General features: G+C 45.2%; 1 protein-coding gene across 5 annotated transcripts in view; it reads right to left on the minus strand.

Moving 5' to 3' along the window:
• Positions 1-23169, minus strand: part of GPATCH2L (G-patch domain containing 2 like) — a 256742-nt gene that overhangs the window by 207333 nt on the left and 26240 nt on the right. For 2 of the 5 annotated variants that reach the window (XM_060261109.1, XM_060261110.1), the window contains 2 exons: positions 14068-14165; positions 2236-3842 (listed from right to left, as the gene is read on the minus strand). In XM_060261109.1, coding sequence (XP_060117092.1) covers positions 3769-3842; positions 14068-14165 — 172 coding nt within the window. In that variant the 3' untranslated portion in view covers positions 2236-3768. Of the gene's footprint in view, positions 1-2235; positions 3843-11366; positions 11744-14067; positions 14166-23169 lie in introns of those variants that run through there. The other 3 variants (XR_009556522.1, XR_009556523.1, XM_060261111.1) reach the window with 3 other exon arrangements.

The raw sequence follows: 23169 nt of genomic DNA on the forward strand, positions 1-23169 counted from the left end.
GCTAGTAACAGGTGTGGGATTTTGGCCTGGGAGTCGGAGTTAAAGCCATCTTATATTCTCAGTCTAAAATGACACCTTTGAAAATACTTTTAACACCATGATTATGCTCAGATAATTACAGGATGTTTTTTCCAGTCACAACACATGGTATAAAAGTTATAATCAAAAGGAATACTGAAGTGCATATAATGTAGGTTAGAAATATCTATACTACTCACAAGTGCATCATATCTCAGCAGTTATATACAGGGTCCCATGACCTCATTTCTGCCATCACACTTTTTTTTAAATATGGCTATTGCCATCCAGGTCCTCTTAATGCCTTTACTGACTTGACCAATTCCACATTATCCCTACTATTACATCTTGAAAAACAAAAGGTTTTTAAAAATTGCTTTCAAAACTACAGTCAAAACAAAATAAATTTGGACAATTTCTGTTACTGATATCCCAGTCATAGAACTGTGGTCTTCTACTAAACACATATTCTTTTATGGCAGAATTTGAATTTATGCAAAATTCACAGGGTCTTGCTAATAAGATTAAGATGCTAAGCGAATATTCTTTTTATTTGAAAACTGGATTTACTGTAATATAGTAGTGGCTATGCACACCAACAGAAGCATTTTACATTCTTACAAAAAATCTTTAAAAAGAAAGGGAAAGTTTCAAAGAGAAGCTGTAGTGTTATACATTTTGCGTTTTCCCAAGTTCCTTAAAGCAATCATGAAAAGGTTTCTGTATCATATTTTATAGACACAATATGGAGAAATGAGATTTAAAAATGAGATTAAAAAAGAGAATAGTTTATCAAAATAAAAAACTAGTGAAGCTGCAACTCAGTACCACTTTATTAAGTTTAGTGATAGGGAGTTATTCATATGCATCCCTTTGCGCCTACAACTGATTTTGTACCCACAAAGTAAATCAAAGATAGAATAATGAACTTTTCACAATCCTGAGGTCACTGGCTTCTACCCATTATGCAGCACAGGAGTGTTCAGTATTGTACACAACGCAAGAGGCTGCTCTTGTTCATTTCAAGAGGGCTTGCACAGGAGTTCTTCTGGGCGGTGGGGGTAGACTGTGACCGAAGTGACTAACCTGGAAGCAACACAATGGCGGCTCTCCAAGTTCCCTTATAGATCTTCACATAGAACCAAAATAAGTCCTGGACATGTATCCTCAGTACAGATTAAATCAACTTTCCACATCAATTTTAAAGTCATTAAGAGCACAGGAAATGTTTACGTAGGAAATAATTTATGTCAGGATTGAAGATTGGTGTTAATGGCTCAGGCACAGGAAAGGCATCACTAATAAAACTATACTAATAAGGCATAAGTGAGCTGTTCTACACTATTTGATGAGTATATCACATGAGACAAAATCCATCAATGTAGCTGATGGCATCTTATAGAACTGCCATTTTAACATTTTTAGTTAATATATTTTCTTATGCCCGTTATCATATTGCCTGTTTGTGTGTGTGTGTTACAGGCCAAAAAAATCAAAACAGTTTTAAAAGCAACTCAAACTTATTAAGCTGTCATCCACATCTAAGTAGTTTCAATTTGTTTCCCATGATGGGGGCTTCATGTGCATATGTGTAGCAGTTCAGGTCTGTGGTTCCATTGCTCTAGCTTATATCCTTGAGGCACAAGGCTGGCTACGTGGCCAACTGGATGCTGGACTAGATGGACCTTTGGTCTGATCAGCAGGGCTCTCTTCTTCCCTTCTCAACTGCCAAACAGCCAATGGGATCCAATTAAAGATCTCATGGTTAACTGTCTACCATTCATCCAGGGACAATTTATGGAACTAAAACCTGAGGGAGGGTTCAAACAGGCCATTCAAGAAAGAAGAGCACCCTGCCATTACTAACATAAAGAGACAATATACTGCAAACAAAATTAGGGGGGGGGGGGATCCTGGGTACGTGGCTGTCAAGATTCCTAAAACTTGAATTTGACTTGAAATATTGTTGAAACTTTGCTCTCATGTACTGAATAATGGGTAGCAATGAAAAGAAAGGCTGCTTGAGAAACAAAAAGGCACCACTTCCTAAACCTATGCTGTAATGAATACAATGCTTCCAGAAATGCAGAATAAAACACAGTAAAGTCTTTCCTGTGTTGTACTGTCCCGGAAAGACATTATACTGCAGGAAACGTCTTAGTTTGAAGAGGATCGATTAAGTGATCCTGCCTGTACAGACACTGCTTTGAAACAAGATAGTTAAAAGGCTATTTATTAGAACTACAACACATGGACTTCAGATTAATACCTCAGCAGAGCCTTTGTAATAACTTCCCAAACAGAACAGCCATGATGGGTAGTCCATTTCATTGTCATTCGCTTTAAGGAGTATATATTGCAGAGCATTCCACATGACAGTCCAGTTTGTGCACTTATGGTTCCACTGACCTGTGCATCATGAAACACAGGAAAACAAGGCCAATAGGAAAGGAACCTTAATTAAAATCCATTATTAGGATGCCCCAGAGACACAGGAAGAAAAATCTAGCAGGGTAACTGTATATACAGAAAGTCAGTAGTCACTCCTGAAGGGGCAAAGCCAGTCTATTTCCTTAAAATCTGAGCCAACAAGTAGCCTTTGAGAATGTTCCCAATGCACAACTTCAAGCCACCCTATTCAGATAATGTGTTTTATCCTCTGTGAACCTCTGTTCTAAACAGAGATCTCTGCTGGCTTGTTTTCAGCTCTTATGCTTTCCAAAGAGATGGGCTCTACTCCAGCCCCACCCTGCAGAGCACTGCGATCAGAATCTACCCTGCGGAATACAGGGCATCCTAGAGCTGACAACATACGAGGGATAAAGAATTTTGCAACAAAGACAGACCTTGGAAATATCCAGCAATATTTTGTGCACATCTCCAGCCACTGATAACAGGTATTGGGGTTGGAGATTAGTGTGCAATACAGTCATACGTCAATTAAAACTGCAGCATTATAACAAACTGTCCTTTTTTAATTTTAAAAAAATAACACATGGAGGAGAGGATTGGGTGGTGGCTCTGTAACATGATTTGTCCAGTTGGAAGTATGTGACATTGCTGTGGGCAGGACAACCACCTCCCAACTACACTGGAGACTTGCACACCTTGAGGACCCATGCCTCAGTAGGAGCTGCAGGGCTGATGGAGAAGGTGGCCGCAGGTCTCCTGGGAGGAAGCCTCAACTTGGAAGGCAACCTAGAGAAGTTCTAGCACATGAGGCTAGCAGAGACAGTCAGCTGGTGGTCGCCACTTCCTCCAGCTGCTATCTCATGTCATTCATACATAAGAGATAGTGATACTGCAAACCCATTAGAACTGGTGTTACCAACACTTCTCATAGAGCTGTATCACTTCACACTGTCTTTTAGGAAAATAATCATAGTGTTAGAGCAGGTGTTACGGTAAATACTTACTCAGAAACAGGGAGAACACTGAAAATATAGAAACCCCAGCATCACTCAGGCATTTTTAAAACATGATTTGGACAATGTGTGGGGCAAACAAATCATTTTCACAGAGGTGAACATCACATGCTAACATTGAAGAGATGACTACTGCAAATCAAGGCAGTTGATAAAGATACCGACATACTCTGAAGTCCGACAAGCAGAACACCCAGCTGGTTCTTCAAAGGAAGAGCTGCCTCCAACTAGCAGCGGTCAAGAGCTTTCTCCTATGGCATTTTAAAAGAGCTGTCTGGGGTAGTAATGGTACTTTTCTCCAATGAAAGGACTCTGGCCTGTCCAGTCAGTTCTGGTGTCTCTGGGAGTGTGTCACTGGTGGACCAGGGTCTGATGAATCTATGTGGATGGATAAAGCTGCTGGAACACCACAACAAGGAGAGAAGACAGAAGGATAATGAACAGCAATGTCATAGAAAACTACATAACTAAAATTCTGCATGCTCAGATTTCATTTGCCAAGCCCTACCCTGCCCCTGGCCACTAGCGCTTATCCCATTTATTAACTTTCAGCCAGGGTTACAGGATTCCAGAAGGCTAAAATAGCAACAGTAATTGTACAAGGTAGGACTTCTTCTATGTGATTTTTAAAGTCTGAAAGCTGACTTCTGCTAACACTTTATCTGCTTTCTAACCTGTGTTTCTGGTATGGGGGGGAGAAAATAGGGGAGGATAAAAGGAACTGGATAAAAGCAATCCACTAGACTTCCATATACTTTCTGGACCTGCCTATTGTACAGGAAAGCGATAGGAAGAGAAGAGGCAACACATTTTCTTTGAGTTGCTGAGATGGTGGTTGAAAGAACCCCTATTTCAGCAGTCTGGAGTTGCCAAAGTGCAGGGGTGAAATTCTAGCAGGAACTCCTTTGCATATTAGGCCACATGCCCCTGATGTAGCCAATCCTCCAAGAACTTACCAAAAAAAAGCCTTGTAAACTCTTGGAGGATTGGCTACATCAGGGGTGTGTGGCTTAATATGGAAAGGAGCTCCTGCTAGAATTCCACCCCTGTCAAAGTGAGACCACCAAACTTCTTTCTTTGGGGTGGTTAAGTGCACAGACTCTAATCAGGAAGAAAGACAGGTTGCTTACCTGTAACTGTAGATCTTCGAGTGGTCATCTGTACATTCACACTCATGGGATAGTGCGCCTGCGCCGATCCCCGAATCGGTACCTGAAAAAGCCCGGGATTTTTCCGCGCTTGGCGCCAATGGGCATGCGCAGGCGCCCCAATGTGCATGCCCACCGGCGCCAGCGCGGGGATCCCGCCAGTTCCTTCCTGACCGCTGGAAGCTCCTACTGGAGGGAGATCATCAGCAGTGGGGAAGGAGGGCAGGTAGTGTGAATGCACAGATGACCACTCGAAGATCTACAGTTACAGGTAAGCAACCTGTCTATCTTCTTCGTGGTCTCTGTGCTTCACACTCATGGGAGATTAGCAAGCAAAGCATACCTGGAGGCGGGAAGACGGTCAACCTGAAGAAACAGCTTGCAGCACCGCAGCTCCCAACCAAGTCCTCTGCTGAGCATGCACGTCCAGCGCGTAGTGCTTCATGAAGGCATGCGGAGAAGACCAGGTAGCCACCTTGCAGACATCAGAAAGGGACACACCCTTCAGGAATGCCACCCACGTGGCCATCGCCCTTGTGGAGTGCCCACGAACAGGTCCAGGTAAAGGCTTCTTCGCCAACAAATAACAAAGTTTGACTGTCTCAGTAAGCCACTTTGAAAGTCTCTGAGACGAAATTTTGGACCCTAACTTGGGGGCAGAATAGGAGACAAAAAGCTGCTTGTCTTTACGAAAACCCCGTGAACGATTTAAATAAAACAGGAGGGCACGCTTAACGTCCAGCGCATGCAACCTGCATTCCTCATCCGAGGAAGGACTAGGGTAAAACGTAGGTAACCAAACTTCTAAATTAAGGTGAAACTGGGAAACCACCTTGGGAAGAAAAGTGATGTCTGGAGCCAAAGAAACCCCTGCTTCCCTAAAGGCAAGGTAGGGGTAGTCACAACGCATCGCTGTGAGCTCCCCCACACGACGTGCTGAAGTGATGGCAACTAAAAATGCAGTCTTCCAAGACAAAAGTTGTAAGGAACACGTTGCCATGGGTTCAAAGGGACGACGAGTCAACTTGTCCAGAACCAACGTCAAGTCCCACAACTGAGGAGGGGATCTAGAGGGAGGATGAAGGCGGAACAGTCCCTTCATGAACCTTTTGGAATGAGGGTGAGCGAAAACAGAGTAACCCTCCACTGAACCATGGAAAGCAGAAATAGCTGCCAGATAAACCTTGATGGAGGAGAATACCAGACCCTCATCCACCAAAGCCAATAAAAATTCAAAAATTGCCGAAAGTCCGACAGAGTCAGGCGGCACAGGAGAGTCAGCCACAAAGGTACTAAATTTCTTCCACTTCCTCTCGTAAGAGGCACGGGTGGAAGGCTTCCTGCTGCTTAGGAGAACTTGCTGGACCCTGGTAGAAAAACCTAATTGTCGATGAACCACGCCGTCAGCTTCAGGTGTGGCACGTTGTGGTGGAGCACGTGCCCGCCCTGGGCCGACAACAGGTCCGGTTCTGCCGGGAACTGGTAAAAGACCCCCCTCGACTGTTGGAGAAGGATCGAGAACCAATTTTGACGGGGCCACCAAGGAGTCACCAGGATGCACCAGTGGCCTCTCCTGCACTAGCTTGTGGACTACCCTTGTCAGCAGAGGCAAGGGTGGGAACATGTAAAGGAACCAGCCCCCCCCACGGAAGTAGGAGTCCGTCTCCCAGCGAGGCTGGATCCGCACCTCGCCTGGCACAGAACAAGGGGCACTTCTTGTTTTCCACTGTTGCGAAAACATCTAGCTGTGGGTACCCCCAGAGTTGGAACACAGGCTCTAGGAACCGCCATTGTAGTTCCCATTCGTGTGGAGAAGCTCCACCCCTGCTGAGAGTCCGCCTGTATGTTGAGGACCCCCGGCAGATGTGTTGCCTTCACAAAAATGTCCAACTGGAGGCACTCCATCCAGAGATCCATCGCCAGCGAGCACAACCTGCGAGACACTGTCCCTCCCTGTCGGTTGATATAGCACAGGGCAGTGGTATTATCCGTAAGCAGCGCCACAGTCCTCCCTGCTATTAGTGGACGGAAAGAGCGAAGGGCAAAGTGAACTGCCAGCAGTTCCAGGTAATTTATGTGGCACCGACTCAGCTTCGGTGACCACTGACCTCCTACACATAGATCTTCCAGGTGAGCTCCCCACCCCCACAGGGAAGCATCGGTAGCGATAGTCACGGTAGGGGTTGGAAGGTGGAAGGGAGCCTCTTGGCAGATGTTGCTCTCCGACCCCCACCATAGCAGAGATTGGAGAGTCGCAGGAGGGATGGTGAACCTCTTTCGAGGAGAGTCTATGAGAGGATGAAAATGGCGCAAGAACCACAGTTGAAGACCCCTCATTCGCAGTCTTGCGAAACGTAGCACGCTTGTCGTCACAGCCATCAACCCCAGCATCCACTGGAGCTGCTGGGCCGTACCCCACTGTCGCCTTTGGAGAAGCTGTACCAGAGTGATGATGTCCTTTGCTCTCTGCGAAGGCAGAAACGCTCGGTGTTGATCTGTGTCCAGCAGAGCCCCTATGAAATTAACTGTCCTTGACGGAGTAAGATGGGATTTCTCCAGATTGACCTGCAGCCCCAGAGTGTCCAGGAGACGCAGCGTGATGGCAATGTGTGTTGTTAGTTTCTCCCTCGACTCCGCCACAAGGAGCCAGTCGTTGATGTATGGGAAGACAACTACTTCCTGAAGACGAAGGTGGGCAGCCACCACACTCATCAATTTTGTGAACACCCGAGGAGCAGTAGACAGTCCAAACGGCAGGGCCCTGAACTGGAAGTGCCGAGCACCCACTGCAAACCTTAGGAAACGCCTGAACGCAGGATGAATGCTGACGTGGAAGTAAGCATCCTTGAGATCCAGGGTCACCATCCAGTCTCCCTGATTGATGAGGGGCAGGATTGTTTGCAGCGTGGCCATTCTGAACTTCTGGTACAGAATAAATTTGTTCAGACTCCGAAGGTCCATGATAGGCCTCAGGCCCCCGTCCCGCTTGGGGACCAGGAAGTAGCGAGAGTAGAAGCCTCCTGTCCTGGCCTCCAGTGAAACTACCTCTATGGCTTGTTTCTGTAGGAGGTTGTTCACCTCCGCCAGCAGAGGTGGGGAAGGGGGAGTGGTAATAACCACGGACTGGTTCGGGGTCTGAACAAACTCTATTTTGTAGCCCTCTTTCACGATGGACAGAGCCCACCTGTCTGTGGAGATCAACTCCCAGGCAGGCAGGAAAGGGCGTAGGCGGATGGATGAGATGCCAGTGGGGGTAACGACGCGTGCTTGCAGGAAGTCAAACCCCCTGCTTCTGGGGGCGAGCACCCTTGGGCTTGCTAGTCGGCTGGGTCCCGTAACAACTCCTGTTGTTGCCAGGGTAGGAGGGTCGTTCAGTCTGCGAAGGACGTGGACGCCATTGTTCAGGTGAGAACTTTTGGTAGGGTTTCCTCGACCAGGGCTTAGGCCATTGCTTGGACCTAGTAGCCTTGGGGGCAGCCTGGACACCCAGATTGCGGGAGGTTTTGACACTTTTGTCGAACTCCTGCAGCACCGTGTCAGTCGTGGTGCTGAAGAGCCCATCACCCTCAAAGGGCAAGTCCTCAATGAAAGACTTAGTGTCCTGATGTAGAGCCGTCGACCACAACCAGGAGTGGCGATGGATGCAGACTGCGGAAGTGATGGCTTTAGCTGACGCCTCCACCATATGTTTTGCTGCAGCCAGTTGCTGTCTGGCTACAGCAAGACCCTCTTTTTGTAGCTTTTTCGCAGCGGCTTTCTTGTCCTCACTCAGTGAGGAAAGAAAGGGGGAGAGCTGTTCCCACATGGCATACTGGTATCTAGCCATGCAGGCTGCATAGTTAGATACCTTGATGCCAAGTGCCCTCGCTGAATAAACTTTGCGGCCCATCCCGTCGATCTTCTTCCCTTCCTTATCGGGTGGGGAGGAATGAACCTTCCGCACCTTAGAAGAGGAGGAAACGACCACTGAGTTTGGTTTTGGATGGGTAAAAAGAAACTCAGCTCCTGCTTCTTGGACCTTATACATATGGTCCAGCCGCTTGGATGAAACCGGTGTTGATGATGGTCTCTTCCAAGGCTCCTTAACTGCCTGGAGAATCACCTTGGTGACAGGTAAGGTGACAGCTGTGGATGTGTTCCTCTGCATGATATCGAACACGTTGTCGTCCACGATGGGCTCTGGTTGCGTCACAGGCAAATTAAGGGTGGCTGCAATCCTTCTTACAAGGTCCCCGTATGACTTCAGATCTTCCGACGGCGAAATCGGAAGATCCTCGGCCGTCTGGGAGACCGGCGAAGGCTCCACATCTTGGTCCTCACTGTCCGATGCCGACGATGAAGACTCTCGGTGGGCAAAGTGCTCCGACAGCATTGGTGTTAGCTCTCTCGGCGGCGATTGGACCGGTGGCGATGGTCGTCGATGGACATCGAGCGGGACCATGCGTCGTTCCAGGGGAATCGACACCGATGCCGATGGCTTTCGGGACCGGTGCGATACCCTTGACATCGAGGAGAACTCCAATTCCTGCTCCCATTCAGGGTACTCTTCTGGGTACCAGTGGTAAGATTGGTACTGGGAGTAAGGAGGTTGCCACCTGCGCTGTTCCCACGGTGGTATCGGGAAGCGGTGAGGTGCTTGGTAAGGTTCCACCTCCCTTCTCTCTCGAGACCTCATCCGGATCGGCTCGATGATCGGTGCTGAAGCGTCCAACTCCGACGTCGATCCGCTCGGAGTACGTCGACGGGAACCCGACGAGGACCGCTGGGTCAGGTCGATCTCATGGGCCTGCTCCGATGTCGACTGACGTGGTTGGATTGAGGGGCTGTGGCGCGGGGAGGCCAGGATCTTTTTAGGCGGTGCGTGAGTCACCGGTGTCGATGCGTCGGCCGACGGTGAAGGAGTGCGGGGTCGCTTCCGCTTTTCCTTCGACTTCGCCTTCTTAGGAGCTCGGGTCCCCGAGTCCTCTCGGCGTTTTTTAGCGAACGTGTCCACCGAACCCTCATGGGGACGTTTTGTGGGGCCGCGCTCTTCCGGCAGCTCAGTCAGAGTCAATGGAGCAACATCAGCCGATGCATGCTCTTGTGCCGGGGTGTCCGTCCACTTCGGTGTCGAAATGGTCGCCATCGATTTTTGCGGGCGAAGCGCCGATTCGGTCAGAGCCGCCGATAGCCGGGCCGCACAGTTCTTCCTCGTCTGCTTCGAAAAGCGAAGGCAGTGCGGGCAAGCTTCTACACGGTGTGCCTCTTCCAAGCACAGCAGACACAAGGAATGGCCGTCTGGAGGGGCAATCTTTTTCCCGCAAGCACGACAGCGCTTGAAAACCCCCCAGCGACTGTCCATAGACAAGTAGTCGCAAAAAACCGCTCAGAGTCGTCTGAGGGGAAAAACTGGGGGGAAAAGAGGACGGAGCACCCCGAAGGGTAAACCGACCAACAATAGGAAAAAAGATCTCTTTTTTTTTTTTTTACAACTAACTAACTAACTACTATCTAACTATCTACATTAAGAAAATAAGAAACGGGCTAAGAAAAAACGAGAAGAAAGGCAAGGCCAAAACTCTCTTCGACCGGGGAACAAGAAAGGTAAACCTCTCAGTGCAGCGGTCAGAAAGGAATTGGCGGGATCCCCACGCTGGCGCCGGTGGGCATGCGCATTGGGGCGCCTGCGCATGCCCATTGGCACCGAGCGCAGAAAAATCCCGGGCTTTTTCAGGTACCGATTTGGGGATCGGCGCAGGCGCACTATCCCATGAGTGTGAAGCACAGAGACCACGAAGAAGATCCAGGTTTAATTCCCCACTCCTCCACATACACCTGTTGAGTGACCTTGGGTCAGTCACAGTTTTTGAAAGAGCTGCTCTCTCATGAGCAGTTCACATACTTCTCACAACCCCACCTACCTCACAGGGTGACTGCTGTGGAGAGAAGGAGGAGATTGTAAACCACTCTGAGTGAAGGGTGGAGTATAAATCCAATCTTCTCCTCCCCCACCCTCTCTTTCTCTCTCACACACACACCATGGGTCAATATGAACTCCATGTTAATAGACTCTGAACGCCACTTACATGTATAAAAGGTGAGAGGTGAAAATCTGAAACTGGATTCTCAGTATATTCAAGTCCAGTAGCACTTTACAGACAAGTAAGATTTTCAGAGTATGAGGTCAATGCTCCCTTCATTGACTCTCAACTGCATATACCGCCTCCCCCCCCCCCCCCCGCAAAAAAATCTTGTTGGTCTCAAAGTTGCTACTGGACTCAAATCTAGCTATTCCACTGAAGAGCAACATGGTTACCCGCTGAAACCTGGTTCTTAGGAAACTCTTTATGCAGCCCAAACCCAAAGTACTGAATTTGCCTGCTGCCCAGCAGCAAGTAGGGAAAAGTGAAACCCCACTCATATACAAGGCAGCTCCCAGGCCACTGCTTCAAGAACTCAGGGGGCTACAGATGGACTCTCAATGAAGAACTATTTGTGTGAACTAAATGAAGAACTCTTTGTGGGTAGCATCTGTGCAGCAACTCCTATTTCAGCAGTCCCAAATTGCCAAAGAGGTTTCATTTCTCACAAAACACTTCCATGTGTGCCATAACTCAGCACACTCCCTTATTAATAATGCCAGTGACATCACTGTGTGTGAATTTGTACCATAGAGAATGTAAGCAAAAAACAAGGAAAGATGTTAGCTTCAACTTTCTCCTGATCACAAAGGCACGATTTGTATATGAACTCTGGGGCAAACAGAAGGGTCCCAATGTTGCTCCTTCGCTTCCAGCCACTAAATGCAAGCCTGCATCTTCAGCAGCCTGACGATCATCATCTGAATTCAGTCAAATTCAACAAAACTTTCTGCAGGTGGGAAGGGGGAGGGGTCTATGACAGAGGAAGATTTGTTGCTGCATGTTTAAGAAAGAAGCTAAATTCATCACAATGACAGGGGAGAGTGTTGGCAGAGATTTGAGCTATTTATTCTTTTAGGAAAATCCTATAAAGAATGACACGAGGAAGCCTCTATCTGCAGTCTTGTTCATCACGTTGGTGAGGAGTCCGATAACAGATGTATGCGGTAGCGTGATTTAGTGCTGGGAGCTGGCCCCTGATGTGTATTAATACAGCGGCAAAGCGGAACGAGCCTCTCTTCATCACTCATCTCTATAAAAGAGGTGGAATCCGAGATGGCCCGATGTTAGGCAGAGCAAGCCCATTTGTTCTGCTGACTGATGGAGCCAGCTCAGGCTGTGTCCTTCACCTCCGTGGGGCACTCGGGTTGCATAAAAAGAGTTCACTGAAGCAGGTCCTTGGTCAACTAGCAAGATGAGAGCGGTTGGGCTCAGCCATGGATGTATTTGGGAAGAACAGTCTTGCATGGAAAGGATATGGCTTGAGGTTACGGACTCCCTAATCTCAAGCCTGGGCCTAAATTATGATTCACTCCTCTCTTTTATTACATTCCTCAGAAGGAGCTACAACTATAGTGAAGGAAAACTGAGGCCCACAAGCTACTCCAAGAGAGGAAACATCCAAGTTTGTAAGGATTGAAAGAATGGGGGAGGAGGATCCAGTGACCAGTGCTGTGAGTGCCCTATACATCACACACAACCACACACACACACACAAATCAGGAATGATATTTTGCTTCCTTAGAAAGTCTACGTGCTTTTTTTTTAAAAGCAAACAACTTCAGAATCCTAAACAGGCTTTCAAGCAGGATACAGCACTTTTGCGTCCTGAATTACAGAATCTTTTCCCGCAACCTGAATTCTGTTCCCATTAGCAAGTAATTGAGACTCTTTACAAGAAAGACAATGATGCTAGTAAGATGCTTGCAGATTCCTGCATTCAAAAATGTACTCTTTGAGAGTCATCAGAGATAGGACAGAGGGCCCCTTATTTGCTATTTAAATTTATAAGCAACAATGGTAAGTTACAGGGTTTCATTTTCAGGTCAAAAGGAACACAGAGATGAGGGGAGCTGAACCCTTTCTGGCCCTGCTGCCCTGTGCTCACTCCCAATATCCAAGTCAGACCGGGGGGGGGGGGGGGGTGAAGCTACAGAGTGCAAAGAGGGAAGGTAGGGAAGAAGGCAGTCTCCCCTCACCTGTATCACATGCCTCTTGTGATGTACATTATGCCCACCCACCTCAGCCATCCCTGCTTTACACATCAATTCAACATAAAGTATTCCACCACATCACTTCAACTTTGGATCTTATAAAGGCTCATAATTAGCATGTTTGGTCATTACCTGCATTTTATCAACCAATAAAAAGGCTGCCAAAATCCAGATTACAAACATGTAGAAAGATGTTTACTTAGCAATTCTCCAAATGTCAATTACTTGTACCTCAGTTACTGATAAGTTCTGAAACATTTTGGCAACATTTCCAAAAGACATCTCAAGGACATATGGTATTTTAAACAGGTGTACATAGGTATAAGCAATGTTATGATAAATTCCCTATAGCACTGAAGTCTTATTGAAGCAGGCTTCCACACATGCCCTTTGGCAAAGGGTGCTGGCTAAGGTGAGAACACATTACATCTACTGTGTGATCTCACCACAAGGATCTGCAGCAGGATGCTAGCTGCAAACTCCCCATGGGAACTAAATTCAGAAGTGCCACAGGGGCCCAATTTGGATCAGGACTGATGCGTGTCCAAGACAGGTTCATGCCCAAACTGCACAGTTTCTCTGACCAAAAAAAGGCCAGGGGGAGTTATCTGCTCCACTGAATTTGCACTGAATGTTTGCATGTGCAGCCCCACCCCACTGGGCCAAATAACCACTCCAGGGCTGTTTCAGGTAGGGAAAACAGTGCAGGGAGAAGGCAGGAGGTCTCTCCTCCCCATGTGCCAGGGACCCAATCTGAATGGGGCCTCTGTTACTTCTGAACTGTTCCCACAGGAAACCTGCAGTAGGCATCATGTTGCAAGTACCCATGGAGATCACATGGGACTTGTAACATGTTGTTTGGCTCTAGATGTGACACAAGAAATACCCTTGTCTGACACTGAAGAGGGGAGGGAACAGCACACACATGTTTGGACCAGTCAAAAGCAGCTTGCGTTGCTTCTGCTAACGCAAGATGTCACGGACCCTCAGTTCTCCACATATGACTGCCTATTAAGCCAATCAAGAATTTGGAAGAAGCTGGGGAGAAGATTTATCTCCATCAGCTGAATTCTGCTGGAAGAACTGCTAGAAAACACTGCAAGGCACTGAGCAATCCACATCTGAACCTCCACATCTGAACCACCATAGGGATTATCAGAGGGAGATTTCATTTACTCTAAAAACTGGAAATAAAATGCTTTGAGGACATGAAATTACATGTCCTCTCTCAAAGCATTTTATTTCCAGTTTTTAGCGTAAATGAAATCTCCCTCTGATAATCCTATGGTGGTTCAGACAAACATTTCCCAATATTCTTCTAGTTCCTCTCACTGTCTTCTAATACTAACTCCCACTCTGTCACCTGAGGCTGGGCTGGAAAGGGAGGATGTTGCCATTACTGGCTTTCGCTTCCTCTTGATGTCCCTTGAGCATGGAGGTCCCAGATGGATATTAGTCTGCCTGAAAAGGAGGAAATAAACCTTATTGATTAAAAAATTAAGGCAATAAACACCATGCTGATGGCCCCTTTACAAACAACCTTTAATGATCTTTTACCAAATTCACTTAACACACTATTTTTCTAATGAAAAAGCCACAAAAGAGCATCAACACTTTGCAATTCAAATATTACACAGCAGTCACCCACACAACTTACATGAGAACAAAACAGAATATTAAGAGTCAGCTGAAGCAGCATGTAGAGCATTTTTAACATTCAGACATCTGTGCAGAAACAGTCAGAAAAAATTACACACCATCACAAAAAGAAAACACAGGCTGTTACCAAGCTAAGAATATTTAAGCCCATCATTTAAGTTCATTTAACTCTGTGCTGGATTGTGCCCTTGTCTTCAAATATCTAGCTAAGTGTCCTTGCAAGTGCACAAACACAGCCAAACAGAAATCAATTAGCTTCACAACTGCCTCCTTCGTCTCTAAGCAGATATAAATTCTGTAGTGCAAATATATATGGACTCCATGATCAAAGGTTTTAGATTATGGCATAATGGCACCATTTAATTTCAAGACAACATTTTAATTGTTACAGCACCTATTTAGCATGCATTCAGAGAAGTACTGGGGTTGCAAAACAGGAAAGTTGCTGTTAGTCAATTTACCCTGTTCTACACATTTTTGTCCCTTGTTAAATTCTGGCAAGAACACTTGCTCCTTTTTCAACAAGGCAAAAGGTGCACTACAATATTTTGGTAAAGACTGCAGTCCAAATGCCTCTGTACACTATGGATAGCAAGGTATGGATTGTTGCAGGTCTCGCCCATATTAGTGTCATTTCCTTTCTCCACCCCACCCCCCACCCCCCACTGGGGAGCTTTTTAGACTAAAAAAACCCCAGTAACTGACATCACTAAAGTGTTTGCATCATGACAATTCCCAATTTTAACCTATAATACTATGTCAATTACCTGGCTTTTTTAAAGCCTGAAAAAGCCCTCCAAGAGGCACAGCCGCAGGGGCTAGGTGGAAAACTATTGTGGGACACACTGCTGCCAGTTTGGAGAGCCAATTTGGTGTAGTGGTTAAGTGCGCAGACTCTTATCTAGGAGAACCATGTTTGATTTCCCTACTCCTGTACATACAACTGCTGGTGCGGCCTTGGGTCAGTCATAACTCTGTCAGAGCTGTTCTGGAAAGAGCAGTTTCTGTCAGAGCTCTCAGTCCCACCTACCTCATAGGGTGTTTATTGTGGGGAGGGGGAGGAAAAGGAGATAGTAAGCCGCTCTGAGACTCCTTCAGGTAGTGAAGGGCAGGGTATAAATCCAATCTCTTCTTCTGCCACTGCAAATGCCTCCATATTTACAGTGGCAATGCAAGAACACACACAAATCACTGCCATATGTACAAAGCTTTAGTAACCATCACCATTACCTGAACTGACTGTTCTTGTTGACAAGTTAGTAAAATGTGGTTTGGATCCTGCTATTGTTAGATGGATCTGTAACTGGTTGACAGATCACACTCAAAGAGTGCTTGTTAATGGTTCCTCATCTTCTTAGAGAGGAGTGACAAGTGGAGTGCCTCAAGGATTTGTCCTGAGAACTGTTTTGTTCAGCATCTTTATAAATGATTTGGATGAAGGAATAGAGGAAATGCTTATTAAATTTGCAGATGATACTAAATTGAGAGGAATAGCAAATACAGTAGAAGACAGAATGATCTTGACAGGCTGGAAAACAGGGCTAAGACAAATAAAATTTATTTTAACAGGGATAAATGTAAAGTTCTGCATTTAGTTAGGAAAAATCAAATATCGGATGGGGGAGATTTGTCTTGACAGTAGTATGTGTGAAAAGGATCTAGGGGTCTAACATGAGTCAGCAAGTAAATTCAGTTTTGGCTGTATCAACAGAAGTATTGTGTCCAGATCATGTGAAATGATGGCATCACTTTGCTCTGCTCTGGTTAGACCTCACCTGTAGTATTGCATTCAGTTTTGGACACCACAATTTAGGAGGAATATAGACAAGCTGGAGCATAAGATGGAGACCAAGTCCTATGAGGAAAGACTGAAGGAGCTGGGTATGTTTAGACTGGAGAGGAGATGGCTGAGAGATGATATGATCACCATCTTCAAGTACTTGAAGGGCTGTCAGATAGAGGATGGTGCGGAATTGTTTTCTGTGGCCCCAGAAGGTTGGACCAGAACCAACGGGGTTGAAATTAAATCAATAGAGTTTCCGGCTAAACATTAGGAAGAACTTCCTTACAGTTAGAGTGGTTCCTCAGTGGAACAGGCTTCCTCGGGAGGCAGAAGGATCTCCTTCCTTGGAGGTTTTTAAACAGAGGCTAGATGGCGATCTAACAGCAATGCTGATTCCGTGAATTAGGCAGATCATGAGAGGAAGGGCAGGAAGGGTTGCATCAGTGCTGAGTTCTCATGGCCCTTTCTTACACACCCAGGGAAATGCTGATTGCCACTTCAGGGTCGGTCAGCAATTTTTCTCCAGCCCAATTTGGCAAGGGTTCCTGGAGGTTTTTGCCATCTTCTGGGCATGGAGCAGGGGATGTGTGTGTGGGGTGAAGGTATTTTTGAAGTTCCTGCATTGTGCAGGGGGTTAGACTAGATGACCCTGGAGGTCACTTCCAACTCTATGAATCTATGATTGAAAAGTGAACTATTCTCCCCTGCCCTCAAATCCAATACTGTTAAAATACCATATAAAGCAAAGGCAATGAAACCAGAGTTGATATGCCACATACCTATTTTCCCCATTTCCACTGAAAATATTGTTTATTTCTGGCAAGGATGGGGCATCATCCTGCCCACAATACTTCTGTAAAGTATAAATATCTAGCTCCCCCACTGCAATAAAATATAGGAGAATCTGGGATATCTCCATACCAATTCTCAACAAGATAAAGAAGGATACCTGCGTAAAAGAAATAACAGATTTTTTTCCTTGAAGTGAGGTCTAATAAGGCAGAGATCCATCAGCTTTCACTCCAACAGGCACAGCGGGTCATAAATCCCTATAACATACCTTTCATTCAAGTTTATCCTTTATTGATTATCTTCCCTCTTGCTAATAAATCAGGAGCTTATTGATCTCTCACTGGTTTCAACCAACCTGAAGATAAAAGTGTCCCTTTCAAGTTCAGCCTGTAATGCTTGCCTAACTGCTCCTCTGCCTCTCATCCTGATAAAGAAATGCAGCAAGCAAACCTACATGTATAGCCAACAAAATTATTATTAGTATTATTATTATTTCCATAATAATTATTATTTTCATTTCTACCCCATAGCCAAAACTCTCTGAGCAGTTTACAACAAATATAAACAATAAAATATAATATATAAAAACATTAAACATTAAAAATTGATTTAAGATAACATAAAAACATTAAAGAACAATAGACCTGACCCAGAAAGTTCTGACCCCAAGTGAAAGAAAAAACACCAGGTCAATGTGCTTTACTTCCTTATATAACAACACCGAATGGGTAAGTATAGAGCTGAGTTTTTAAAACAGGACTCTAGCTTCCACAAATAGTAAGCACTGAACTCCTCAAAACTTCAGTTCCAGTTTTCCACGTCTTTTAAAGTTCTTCCAAGAATGTGTACAAAGAAGATGTAAGAATGCTAAGGCTTCTCTATCCCTACTTAATACTCTCAACCAACTTACAACAGAATCTAGTAAGCCAGTGTCAGTTCTTTTTCTTGGAATCTTACACTATGCATTAAAGGAGTACATGACCAGCTAGCAGTCAGTGGCAGCATCTAGCTTATCATCCCCTTTTGGGAGGCTCACATCCCTCCTCACAAAAACTAGCATGCTGCTTCTCACCTAGCAGATGCTCTCGTTCCACATGGGAGGGATTGCATTTCCAAGATCAATACAGAGGGTGCTTTGTTGTTTTCTGAGTAGCATCAGGTTGTATATAAGTCTCTTCTATGGCTAGTTTCAGGACCACTCTCCAAATTTCTACGGCGGTCTAAGAGTGGTCTTGCTCACATCAACAGAGGATGAAAGAGACTTATGCATTGCCTCTAACCTGAAAGATACCCCTTCCCATCATTGCTCAAAATATTAGGGATGTCACAAAGGAGTCTGGACATGCTCTCAAGATGTGTGCCCTGCTCTGGTATTGCAAATCATTTATTCAAGCCAGGGTTTTCAGGGATGCACAAAACCATCCCCCACGCTTTAGCAATTGGCCATCTATGTTCTATTAACAACCTCAAAGGACTAGAGAAGCAGAGGTGGAAAACTTGTTCAGTATACACAAATTTTCTGTGTTAAGAGAAAAATTGTTCTACTTATGAACTACCAGCTTCATTCAATTTAGGTCTGCAGACCAGTTTGCTGGATGTAAAAGATTACTTCCCCAAATGCATACAATGAAAAGTTGAAATTAGGCATTAGTGAACTCTGCAAATTAAACAGAATTCTAAAAAAGCTGGCAATATTTAATTGAGTTTTAGAGTGATCGTCATATGAAGCTTTAGTTTCAGGACCAAAAGGGGCTTTAGCTGAGAAACAGACATTATAGTATCAAGTAGAGCTGCCAAGTTCCCGGGCTGGGCTGGAGGTTCCCAACCTGCCGGCCTGCATTGGGCTGGTGGGGGGGATCCTCCCCAAACATCGCCTGTGCAATGATGTCACTCACAAATGATGTCATCATGCCGGAGACGGCGTGTGCTGGCCATTCTAGAAGCTTCCGGGAAATCTATGGTCTTCCTGGACACTAGTAATTTGGGAGGGAAAACTCTATGGTTCAACATAGAGTTTCTTTCCCAAATTGCTAGAGTGTCTGGGAAAACCACACTTGTGAATGACGTCATCATGTGAAAACAGTCCCCCACTGGAGACTGAGGGGACTTGCCAACCCAAGTATCAAGTCTAGGAATATCATGAGCAACATTTTCTAAATACCTGAAAATTGGCTGCCTGCAAGCAAACCCATATTCTACTGAAACAGTACAAGTATCTTACCCTACCCTTCCCCCTCTGTCATGATCTGGGCTGTGCCTTAGAGGCTTGTAGACCCAGGAAAGCCTGAGTCGTAGTAGTGGGAAGGGCCTACAACACCCAGAAGCCCTGTAAGGTCTTGGCGCCATTTTGCGCCAATCAGAGAAAGTTGAGGGCTTAAATAAATGGCCTTGGAGGGGGAAGCCTTGGTTCTTTTTCCTAAGAGGCAGAGCCAAGGAAGGGCTAATGCAGGAAGGAGACCCTTGCCCTGAGAGGGTTAGTAATCTCAGGTCTGACTGAGACAGTCTAGAGACAGTAAGTCCAGATGGGTTAGGGCATTTGTTTATTTTCTCTTCACCCCCTTTACTGTTTAATGCACCTTGTTTGTTTATATTGCACTGAACTGATCTTTTAAATAAATCTTTTTTGTTGTTGTTGTTAACTCTGCCTGGTCCTCATGCCTATTATTTGGCCAAGCTAAAGAAGGCCTGAAGGGCTTGTAAGGGTACTCTGGGCCTTCTCAAGGGGGTCCTTAACCCAGAGTGGTGGCAGCAATTGGTAATAGCACCGAGTCGTGACACCTTTCCTTCCAGGTTTTCAAACCGAAGTCTGGGGACTATGCTAATGTTTTATTCAAGGCATAAGCTATCATGTGCAAGAACACCTTTCAGATACAAGTATTGTATCTGAAGAAGTGTGCTTGCACACAAAAGCTTATACCTTGAAGAAAACCTTGTTGGTCTTAAAGGTGACTCTGGACTCTAATTTTGTTCTACTTCAGACCAACACAGCTACCCACCTGAATCTATACTAATATAAGTTAATACAGGTGTTTATTACTCTACTCCCATCCAAACAAAATACAGAATTTGCCTCATGTAAAAGAAAATCTTCAGTAAAACTCACACTTTCTATCAAGAGCAGTTATGCAGTACCTGGTTCAGCTGCTGTTGTTGTAAGTATAACAGCCATAGCAAATACAGAACACATAAAAGGTACTTTTTCTAAGCCTTGAGGCTATTTCTGATGGCTTCAAAGGTCAAAATTAATAGCGAGAACAGAGATTCTCCTCTCCTTTGAAACAACACCAGCCAGCTGGGCACCCAAGTCTGATCTACACATCACAAGTACAAATCTCTGCAAGGTGTACATCCAGTCACCACACTGAACACAGTGTCTGTGCATGCAAGAATTAACCCATTATACTGTGATGAACAGCTAAAAGTGTCTAAGTACCAAAACTCAACCAAGTAATTTCTTTAAAAAACCTTGCCTCCTCCTATACAATAGACTAACAGTTGGATTGACCTATCAAGAGCTTAGCTTGAGAGAGATAGCTTTCACCCAGTGCCATGTACTGCAATCAGTGACATATTCCTTAGAATTCAACAACTCACAGAACCACTATCATGCACACCTGCACAGGCAACTTTCACAACAACTCTGCTTCCATTTTTAGGCTGTGAGAATCAAAGATAGCACCTACTGCCAACATCTGGCTACTCGTGACTAATTTCCTTCCCCCCACCCCACTGTGAAGCTAGTTATAATTTAGCAGCACTAACAGCTGGTCAAATACTGAAACCAACCAACACAGCCAGATGTTGAAATCCAGCAAAGTAAAGGCAGGGATTCAATATATATCATCCACATCTGTTCTTAGACCAGACCCAAGGCTTCCTGAGCACAGTAAGCCTCTCTGTCAGGGTGCTCAACAATGTTCCCTCAAATCCATGGAGTCTTGTGAGAAAAAAGTCTACTTTGTGGGCTACTGGCATTAAAGTTGTGAGCTACTGCATAAATTAGTGTACTCAGGGGCCATCCTTCCTGAGCAGGCTGAGCTAAGACAAAAATATGTGAGCCGGAGGCTAGAAAACTGTGAGCTAGCTCACATGAACTCAGCTTAGAGGGAACACTGGCGCTCATCCATGGAGTGAGCAGGACATTAATTTGGGCTTACCTTGAAATAACTTGAGTATTTCTCTCATGCGGAGCCTAAACTGCCATAGTCTTACCCAGTGATAAGAATCTCTTCTCAGCAACTCTTAGCTCTGTTCTAAGAAACAGCATATTACCAAGCCAAATAGCCATACAGCTACTATAAAGCATTACCCAGAAGTGGGAGCACAGAATGTCTCAAGCACTCCTAAGGTAGCCAGGATGAGGAACTTTTCCACTATCAAATCTACAAGACAAACCATGTAAAGGAACCAGATGGCAAACCCCAAAACAGGTTCCAAATTTGAGGGAGGAAAGCGGTACAAAGAAGAATTCAATGCTGGCTTCTTGTTTTCTTCTTCTTCTTTTTTTTTAAAAAGGTTGCATTGTCAAACAGCAGCCATAACAGACAAGGCATGATTATTAGATGCTTTGTGTTCTTAAAGAGCAGCAATTACAGGCATGTGAAAAGAAGCAAAGAAATCCCTGAGATGCTCTTCCTTCCATGCCTCCCGAGAGGCAGCAGGCCATTAAAATTCCATGATGAAGAATCAAAACAGCCTGGGAACAGCCAGGAGGCAATACAGCAAATTAATACACCAACCATCCCCAGGGAGGACAGCAAAAAAGAGGATTCTTCACTTTGCAAAATAAAATTGTACTACTAATGATAACAGAGTCACCAAACCACCCACCCACACAGACACACCACTTCTAATGATGGGTGTGGAACTCCCAGGGCTGCCTAATACTTTCAGAGAAGTCTCCCCACTTCACAGACAGAACTGCTAGAAAGGAAGTCTTGGAATATTACAATTTATGCAGCCTTTCAACTGTGCCTTCCAAGGAACACTCCTCACAGAGCCTTCTCCTTGACACCGTAAAGCCCTCCTTGCACACCCATGGCTCTGCAACTCAGCAATCTGGCTGGGGGCTCTGTTTAAATGAAGCAGTGGGTTACAAGCTAGTCACTATGCTGTCAAATGAACGGCACTAGGAATCACTGGGGAGGCAAAGAAAACATGGGTTAAGGCAGAAAGGTGGAAAAAATAGAATTTGCCTAATAACAGCCTTCCCAATTGCTTAACACATTCACAAATGCTTTCCAAAGGCATATGGCCCTTATACAAATTGTTAGTTTGAACAGTACAACAACAACAACAACAACAAATTTTATTTGTATCCCGCCCTCCCTGCCGGAGCAGGCTCAGGGCGGCTAACAACATGGTTCAGAGTTAAATTATACAAGTGAATAAAACTACATTAAACATCATCAGCATTTACTTAAAATCTGATTAAGCTTTAAAATTAAGTTAATTTTTAAAAGTGCTAGTGCTATGTTTACTTTTTCTGATGGCGGTTTCCTTCGCAATTTCCATTTCGATCAGGGAAAGCCAGTCTGAAGAGGAAGGTCTTGCAGGCCCTGCGGAACTGTTCTAGGTCCCGCAGGGCCCGCATTTCCTCTGGAAGTTGGTTCCATAGGCTCGGGGCTACAGAGGAGAAGGCCCGGTTACGGGTGCTTTGCAGCTTCACCTCTCTCGGTCCGGGGACAGTCAGCAGGTTTTTCCCGGCTGACCTCAGTGCTCTCTGGGGTTCATATGAGGAGAGACGGTTCATATGAGGAGAGTACAGAAATAAAGATAAACTCTTTACTACAGGGTCCCAAAAAGCTCATCTCCAAAAAAACCCTGAATTCAGTAAACTTGGGCTTGTTCATAAATTACATGCTGAACTCTGGAGACTTAAAAAAGCTCTTGGGTAATAACTCAAGACAGCCTTTCAGACAAAGAGTTACTAGATCAACCACTCACACAAATGTCAGTTGATCATATGTGGTCTAATAAAGGAATCAAATAAAAGACCCTACTTAAAGCCTCTCTGCCTGTTTACCTGGAAGCAACTTAATCACTGCCAGTAAGTAGGCAACTGGCTAATTACAAGTCCTATTGGGACCCCAGCTAATACCTTACATTGCAATTCCAGCTACCTTTATTTCAGGCAGCCAAAATATGTCATTTATACCTTGATCAAAAAAGCAAAATCTATCCATTTCCATCTCAGCGCAACTGCAAATTTTCCTGACCATTTAGCACAAA

This window comes from Heteronotia binoei, chromosome 21, assembly GCF_032191835.1.
Source record: "Heteronotia binoei isolate CCM8104 ecotype False Entrance Well chromosome 21, APGP_CSIRO_Hbin_v1, whole genome shotgun sequence".
Classification (NCBI taxonomy): domain Eukaryota; kingdom Metazoa; phylum Chordata; class Lepidosauria; order Squamata; family Gekkonidae; genus Heteronotia; species Heteronotia binoei.